Source organism: Eriocheir sinensis, unplaced genomic scaffold, assembly GCF_024679095.1.
Source record: "Eriocheir sinensis breed Jianghai 21 unplaced genomic scaffold, ASM2467909v1 Scaffold237, whole genome shotgun sequence".
Classification (NCBI taxonomy): domain Eukaryota; kingdom Metazoa; phylum Arthropoda; class Malacostraca; order Decapoda; family Varunidae; genus Eriocheir; species Eriocheir sinensis.
The window spans coordinates 250,001-258,892 of record NW_026111540.1 but is presented as its reverse complement, the minus strand read 5'-3'; the positions used below and the strand labels follow the sequence as shown (position 1 = coordinate 258,892).

The 8,892-nt window shown below is 43.0% G+C and overlaps 1 protein-coding gene across 1 annotated transcript; it reads right to left on the bottom strand.

Annotated features, from left to right (window-relative positions):
• Positions 1-282: 282 nt before the first annotated feature.
• On the bottom strand, positions 283-1,183 carry LOC126991075 (fat-like cadherin-related tumor suppressor homolog). Its single transcript, XM_050849770.1, has 3 exons — positions 1,091-1,183; positions 697-908; positions 283-595 (listed from the first exon to the last, which is right to left on the bottom strand). Exons 1-3 carry the CDS (start codon positions 1,181-1,183, stop codon positions 283-285), a joined length of 618 nt encoding a protein of 205 aa, XP_050705727.1.
• Between the last annotated feature and the right edge of the window lie 7,709 nt (positions 1,184-8,892).

The following is an 8,892-nucleotide window of genomic DNA, read 5'->3' as shown; positions in this document are numbered from 1 at the left end:
GAGGAGGAAGAAGGCTCCTGTCAGTGGCACATAATTTTGCAAGTGCACAGTTATTAGCAGCTGGAAAACTAGTGTTACTGGTTGCACTACTCATTGACACTCATGTTAAGGCCAATCACAATTAATGAAGTGCTCCAAAGTATGGTGGAACAACTATGATTCATAAGAGTTGGCAAGTGTCCAATAGTTCTCACGCTGGACAGCTGGCATGCCTGGCCTCCCTCTGCCTCTCACCTTACCTACACACCTCTCGAGGTCAACATCAGTGAGGCAGCTCATGTGTTAGTGAGATTTTAGTGGTGGTGTGACTCTAAGATCAACATGGCATGTGTCATCACTAATACTGGTGTGCTCTGGGCAAGGTGAGCCACTGCCACTAAAGGCCTTGCTGCTGTCTGCCATGGTGCCCCCACCTGTGGAATAGTCGAGGCCGAACAGCACCTCGGTGTTGCCGGCCACAATGGTGTACATGATGGGCTCCCCGGAAGGGCTGGCGGCCTCCACTCTTACAACGGGCGTGCCCTTGGCGGCGTTCTCCGGGACGGCTGCTTCGTACCGTGCGGCGGTGAACATTGGCCCTTCAGAAGACACCACCCTGGGGACCCGTGACGGGCAGGTTAACATATTCAACACAAGAGCAACCCTGAGGCTAACAGGCCTGACCCAAGGCAAGGTGGTCCTGGCTGCGTGACTCACCTTATGAGGACATGGGCCTGTGAGCTGAGGGGAGGCTTTCCCCCGTCGTAGGCAGCAACGGTGAGGCTGTAGGTCTTGTCGGCCGCCATCAGGGTCTGCTTCAGGGAAATTTCACCCGTCTTTTTATTCACGGCGAAGAGCTCACCGCTGCCTCGCACCAGCTCGTAGCGGACACTTCCGAACTCCCCAGAGTCAGCGTCTACTGCCTGCACCTGGAGACACAAGGGAAAGGGCTTGGTAATAGGACCATCTCATAATCAACAATTACATAACTCTGGGAGTCACTGCAAAGGTTCACTGCTTGATCATGGGGGAACTTACTACTTTATGGAGAGCACAAGTTATGCCCGGCATATGTCTGACAAAAAAGATCTGGCTGGGCTCTTATGCTCACCTCAGTGACCACGTGGCTGCGCGGAGACACGGTGGACACCAGGGCGTGGAAGGGCTGGTTGAGGAACACCAGCTCGTTGTCATTCACGTCCATCACCGCCACGTGGACCAGCACATGGGCCACATTTGCATTTATGTTAACGACTTTTAAGCGTTGTATTTAACGTGGTTAATGTAAAGTGTTACGTTTAATTTTAAGGCGCGAACAGCTATCTCACGTCAGGTCCGATGTACCGTTGCCTGCTTTCACAAGTTGATTGTAGTAAGGTGAGATAACACAATAGCCTTTTTAGTTAAGTGATGTGTGGCCGAGCGGTAGCCGTTATACGTTCACTTTAGTTCACTTTAGTTATCTTTCTCAGGTTAATACAAATACCAAATGTATTTTAGCTATATTAACAGTTGTACTACATAAGGTTTACAGTTTACGTGAGCGAGACGCACGAAATCAGAGCCAGCCACACCACAGGGCGCGGGGCGGCAGAGCATCGCTCGCCTGCCCGTCACCCGTCTTCTCTTCTCCGCGTTGTTCGCCCGTTTTATTTGCTTGTAGTTCGTCCAGAAGGGTGTGGGTTCCGGTTGATGACGGCTGATGAAAGTCATCATTTGCTGATCCTAGTGTCAGTTCATCACAGCTTCCCAAGGCCAAAAGCACGACGTGTTGTTAGACATCCTGTTGTGCGACACCGACCGGGTGTCGCCACACGTACAGTCATACATACACATGTACATTATAATATACACATTACATCGCTCGGTTCTCTAAAAGTCGCGACCTCGCGACTCACCCGACCTTTAAAAGCAGTGTACCTACCCATGTTACAGTCGCACAATCTGTACTAGTTAAACGAGGTCCTGTTATTGCATTAAAAAAAATATATACAAGTCAGAGCCCGCCTAACGATACAACATCGGGAAATGCCAATGATAATAAAAATAATCATGGAAGTAACAAGAAATGGGCAAAGTACATACAGGGCGAGGTAAACAGGGCTAGAGTCGTGGACATGGAAGCTCAGTACTATTCCGAGAAAACAAAATAATAGCTCGAAAAATTATTTACATGATATATCCTAGAAAAATTAAATTGATTAAACTGTCATTAGGATACATGGTAATGGAGCTATTTGGAATAGTAAAAAGAAAAAGGAACAATCCTTGAAGATCTGCTACACACTGAACCTTCGAGTCACACCTGGACACAAAACTGTCGCAGACTGTTGCGTGACAATTAATTGTCAGTGTCGTTACCCTCGGCACGCCTTCGAGACGGGTGGGGTTTACAACAATGTGATAACAAGGACAAGTCTGGAGAACCTTTGAAGCATCGGCAGTCAGCACCATTAACTCCTAATACTCCGTTTTTCAGGTCTACAGTACTATAAGAGAAAATCCTGTCACCAAGTTGTGAAATCACTGTTGTAACAAATCTCACTGAAATATGTGATTCCAGCATAATTGATTAAAGTAATTCCAGCATTAATAAACATCAAATGGAAAAGACAAATTTCCACCTATCCCTCGATCGTAACGAACGTGGATGACTGACATCTGTGACGCCAAAAATAATTCCCGTAACGGGTAACAGTGGTATGTCAAGTAAGGGTAAGTAAGACTTGTCTGCTTACTTCCAAAGCTTACAGATATTCACATGCTGGTTACGATAAAAGTTAGGGACAGCATCTGCTCAAGTTAGGTTAAGTCTGTCAGTGCAGAGAAAAAAAATGCCGTCCCCCGTCTGGTAGCGGTGGTGGGAGGGGCGGCGGGCAGACAATATGCGCCCACCAGTCACCCTCAAAGGTCCGAGTTGGCTGGCGAAGATAAGTGCACACCTACGACGAGTTGTGTCGTAGGAAGAAACAAATGCCTTGACACCTCCAAGGAAACTTGGTTGTGTGGAGGTGCAGCCGGGGCGCGCGGGCTGTGTGGAGGGGCGGGGCGGGGCGGGGTGTGCTCTCGGGTGAGGCTGTGTGCTGACTTGACTCACTGGGGCAGGAAAAGCCGCGCGCTGATGTCAGCGTATGCTTGCTGTGTCCGATACCGTTCACTGCTCCCACACACTGTCACTGAAGCTACGTTTGAGAGAGAGATATAACAATTCGGAGTAGTTCGTAACCACGCTATCCACCACTTTTGTTAGCCTTTCTTGTTACCAACTTTAAGTGGTTTGTGTTGTATTAATATTTAATAATTTTAAGGCGCGAACTGCTATCTCACGTCAGGTCCGGTGTTCCTTTGCCTGCGTTCTCCAGTTGATTGAAGTGGTTGAGACAACACAATAGCCTTTTAGTTAAGTGATGTGTGGCCCAGCGGTAGCCGTTATAAGTTCACTTTAGTTCACTTTGTTGTAACCCGTAATCCGGGCACACAGGGTAGACGACACACTGTTTGCATTAGTGACACTTGACTTAAAATTCTGGTACTTTAGGAGTATTTAAAGGAGTTCGTAAATGGGGTGATGAAACGGTGTCGCCTTTCTTATATGTATTTTATTCTACCTTAATACTACTTAATATTACAAAGGGTAAAAATATTGTTTAAACCAGCGACTGGCTTACGAGACTCAATGAGTCTTCAGGTTTTCTTTCACCATTGGTTACTGACGTTAGCACTGGTATAATATTGAGTAAAAACTCGCACAATAAAGTATCATAGAAATATAATCCTAAGTAAAACTAAGATAATAGAACACAATAGATATGTTAGATACGCTTTCCTCTATGGTACCACATTACTCCATACTCACAGTAGCAACGATGAATGTTCTACCCATGTTGTCTAGGGAAGGACAACTGAGTGTCCAGCAACGAACAGAGTGCTGGTTGATCTGAGGTCAAGCCTGAATAAATGCTTCTTATATAGGCATGACATACATACAGACATCACGAGGGTAATACGTCAGGCGTGTGAGTCATACATCAAACTCACACCGAGCTCATACAATAATCTACCTAACCGACATGCTTAATTCACGCGGTGACGCAGCTTTGTTTTCATAACATTTTGTTCCGCGGTTGATCGTGTTTTGGCCGCGGTTGATTGTGTTTTGGCTTAGAGAGATAAGCGGGTGCGTTAATGGGCAATTGCAATTGTGTATAGGTTGGTAAATGAACAGTGTGTGTGGGGACAATCATGTCTTGGAGTCCGTGTTGTGTTTTAGCGGTCGATACCGCTGTTGTCATCGGAAAATAATGATGATGACACGAGTGGTGTCGCGGCTCGCGGGGCACCACAACTTTAGTTATCTCTCTCAGGTTAATACAAATACCAAATGTATTTTAACTAGTGTCAGTTCATCACAGCTTCCCACGGCCAAAAGCACGACGTGTTGTTAGACATCCTGTTGTGCGACACCGACCGGGTGTCGCCACACGTACAGTCATACATACACATGTACAGTCGACGATAGAGAGTAGTGTCACGGTTTTCAGAATGTTTAGCCTGGTAGCGGTATCTGGCAGCTATACCACGGTGACGCATTCACTGGCGATGTTAGTGACGCGTATCAGTGTGTACAGTGCGTGTGTGACCATGAAATTATAATATTGTATAATATTATATATTATAATATAATGTAGTTAGAAATATACCAGATTACATGAATTCAATTTAGAAATGCGGTAATGAATGTCTTCTACATGATGATGATGATGATGACGAGGTAAAACATCACGAACAGTCTGAAACACTTTTTCTTATTAAACTTTGAAAATACCGTGTGCAATGCTGTCCTTCACAGAGGCAGGCAGTGACTAATGCTCCTTACCATCAAACAACAAATAGGCTTGAGGGTCTGTTTAACTCGCAGCCTTAATTCCCGTCACTATAAAGCCTCAAAGACAATTCAGAAGATTCGTGAAGATTACGTAATATCTAAGTATAAATACGTGTGTGTGTGTGTGTGTGTGTGTGTGTCGCTGACTAGCTGACCCCTTGTCGCTGATGGACATGTCTCCCGTCCCCACCCAGCCTCTCTCTCTCTCTCTCTCTCTCTCTCTCTCTCTCCTATTTTTTTAGGTATTAAAAATTATACGTTTCCACAGCCACTGACGTGACAGCTCAACTGCAGTGCCTGCGGACATAAGGGCTTTGATAGAATACCGCTGCTCCAGCCAAGGCCCGCGGTCGACGACGCCATCATGTGAACGTTTATAGCCTATTATTACGTATATATATATATATATATATATATATATATATATATATATATATATATATATATATATATTTATATATATATTTATATATTTTTTTTTTTTTTTTTATAAAGAATAAGATCTCGGCTGTCAGGAATTTTTTGTTTTTAGTTTAAGGCATAACAATCTCCCCTAATAAGTGCAGTATATTTTTAAATGTATCATAGTTTGATAAACAACTTAGAGTTGCTCTTGACTAAATTTGAACGAAACTAAAAGCTCGTGTCAAAATGTAGCGACAGAGCCTAAAGAAAAATATTTATTAAGCGTTAGCGACGGGCACTTTTGATAAATATCTATCTTAAAATTATGTAGAGTGCACCTGTGACCACCAATCACCACAACAGTACGATTTCGATAGGATATAATAATTTTCATGTCGCGTGGAGGGGTTGCCAGATGTCGCTTTCTGAACGCAACTTACTGGACAGTGTGTCACTACTCTCTATAGCTGACTGTACATTATAATATACACATTACAACTGGGCAGGTTTGTACGGAGAAGCATATCAGAGTGAGTTATTTTGTCCTGCCAGGTAAGCCCCAGGATACGTTGTAGACAGCGGATGTGGAATGCTTCAAGTTGTTTCACATGTCGACGGTAATCTGTCCAGGATTCTGCGCCATAAAGGAGGGTGGACAGGCATACAGCTGTGTATACAACTGTTTTTGTTTCAATTTTGAGGTCTTTATTAAGAAAGACTCTGGACCTGAGTCGGCCAAACGATGCTGAAGCATGATTTATCCGGGCAACTATTTCCTCATCAATATTATGCTTTGTGAGAACACTTCCGAGGTAAGTAAAGCTATCAACTTGTTTGATAATTTCTCCATTTAGATGACACACACACACACACACACACACACACACACACACACACACACACACACACACACTATTGCTGCAATAAATATTCTGTGCGATTCCAAGGTATTGTGAAGATGAGTCATTAGTGATTATAGTTCAATAACATTTAATTTAATTTAAGTACTTAATGTTGATTAAAAAAATAATACAGTAAAATACTAAGGCCATGTACACGAGTTTAATTTTGCTTGAGGGTCAAAGTAGCTAGGTTTAGAGAATACTGTAGGAAAATGCACACGTCTTCAACATATTATAATGACATCGGTACCCATGAAAATGAAGACTGCAACCTTATATATTAGGCTATTAAATAAAGATGGACTAATAACCCAACCTAGAGGAGTTTCTAGCTGAAGACCCTTCACATGAGCAAATAGTAACCTAACCTATCACCGCTGAACTAGTAATATTTCCTCGCATTTTAAAATCTCAGAAACGAGTAATAATAATGGAAACGGTTACAAATACAATCTAAACAAATAATGTGTTAACGTTTAGAGTGAGTAGGGTGAGATTCTAGACTTTTACCAAGACAGGTACGGCTCACCAAAAGCTAGCTTCTGTTCATTAAACTCTTGTAACACGTCCAGTTTATTAGACTGTGGCCTTGATGAGACTGTGAAATATCCACTGTGAGTCTGTAATAACAGCTAGAATCCTGTGGGAGATATCACATCCAATAATTTTGGCCATAAGGGCCAAAGCTTCCCTCATCAGCTTCGATGTCTGGAACTGATGTGAACGATTGTTTTAGTCCTTGTAGCTGTGCCTCTCTCACAATGATTTCCATAGACAGTACAAAGGGAGGGCGGTTATGACAGCAAGACACACACAATGGCAGTGTGTGTGTTTTCCTGTCATAACCGATGGTTTCCTCCCAAGACGACTGACTGTTAGCACACCTCTGTCTTCTCAGCGGCCTTGCAGTTAAATTATACGCTTTGTATCCCCTCTGCGGCATGTTGCTACAGCCGAAGGCTAGGCAGCAAGGCATTGTAACATTAAAAAGCAGCCGAATCCTCTTTCAAAATAGGTAAAATTATGTTTTTATTACCTCAGTTCAAAGTCGGCGCGGTGCTCGAAGGGCCAATAATGGCGCCAAGCAGCCTTATACACACGGCCGCCTATGTTGGGACTCTCTTTAAAGGGACTCTACTACACCCTACTGTCCCTATACATTCGCTCAGTTATGACTGTTGTTGCCTGGACCAAGGCCCCCGAGGTCACTTTAATTGAAAAAATACGGGACATGCCTTCTACTTCTAGACGTAGTTCTTGCAAAAGCTGCATCACTTCACTGCCATCCTCTCTTCTTGCAAGCCATTGTCGCCTCCACATTCTTTTCCATTTCCGTTGCTTATATGAATTGAGTGGCACTTTGAGTGAAAACGGGGGTGCAAACAGGGACGTCAGGCGTCAGCCATATTTGTTGTTGTGAGAATGTGTCGGTCAAGCCCATTGTTGGCAGATTATCGTACTCAGAGCATAATATTTACCAGTTTCTGATGCCTTAATATTGCCAAGAAACATCAGGAATTACCTATTTTAACGATAATTATAAGTGAATCTCCTTATTGGGGTCCACGAGATAGTTTTGGGGTCGGAAGTCGGTAAATATAAGAGGCTGAGTAAGACAATCTGGCAACGTTGGCAAGACTACGGAGCGCGGGGCAAATGTGATTGGAAGACGACGGTAGTGTGTCCACGTAGGCAAAAATCGACGATTTATGACTGAAAATCTATGGAAAGTTTGCCTTTTCTGGTGAAAAATGTTTTACCTTAAGCTCTAGACATGGGAAGAGGGGGGGGGGGTTGAAGATATTAGTGGTGGCAGAGCAAAAATGCGACAGTCCTTAAAAGCTCGTGGGTTTACTGCTGCCAAGGATGTAGCCAGACGGGGCGAATGAAGAGAAAGAAAGAAAAAAAATGTAGCAATAAAGAGGATGTATTTCAATTAGTATAGGTTAGTCACAGGAGTGGTACTATCGAGTGAACACCATGTCCCTGATCGCCGCCTCGGGGCTTCGGGTCAAAAAAATAACGCCCACCCAAAATCCTCACACATGGCGTGGATTCAGTACGTTCTTTATAGCCAGTGAGAGATAATGTAATTACTGTTTAAGTAAAGAATACTTAATTGCAAAAGGTAATGAATATTTTGAGTTTTTTCTTGGACACAACAGTGAAGAACTAACAAAATCAGAATATGAAAATACGTTCATATATTATACGACAACTGCGACCAGGCGCTGGAAGCCGGCACCAAAACAACATCGCATAGCCATAGAGGCACTGAGCGGCAGAGGGGCCAACACGTCAGTGCCATACTTTTGAGTAAATGAAGATTGAAATTTGAAATCATGCAGTTATACTTGTATGTGCTCTAAATTACTCCTTATTATACATCAAATTGAAGCCTTTGGGTAGAGCATTTTCATCATATTCATGAATGAAGAAAATAATTAAACCATGAAAAGACCTATCTGTCGCATAGGTCTGACGATTATATTGACCAGCATAAAACATTAAACGATTCTAAAGATGATGCTATCCAATAAAGTTCTTTCATGGGCAATATCGCCTGAAGCAATTGTGTTGTCTTAATCATAATCACAATTTTTTTAATGATTTAAAAAAAGATTTTTTTAATGAAATTTTGGATATGACATGAATTCATCAGTACTAAGAGATGTATAAATAAGTTTAGCAAAAACTTAAAATTTGGAATACTCATTAATC

What these genes read in the sequence shown, in the direction of transcription:
- LOC126991075 (XM_050849770.1), bottom strand. Translation starts at nt 1,183, where the DNA reads ATGGACGTGAATGACAACGAGCTGGTGTTCCTCAACCAGCCCTTCCAC. An exon ending in GCAGCCACGTGGTCACTGAG is followed by an intron (nt 909 to 1,090) that starts GTGAGCATAAGA and finishes TTGTGTCTCCAG; the next exon opens with GTGCAGGCAGTAGACGCTGA. An exon ending in CAGGCCCATGTCCTCATAAG is followed by an intron (nt 596 to 696) that starts GTGAGTCACGCA and finishes ACGGGTCCCCAG; the next exon opens with GGTGGTGTCTTCTGAAGGGC.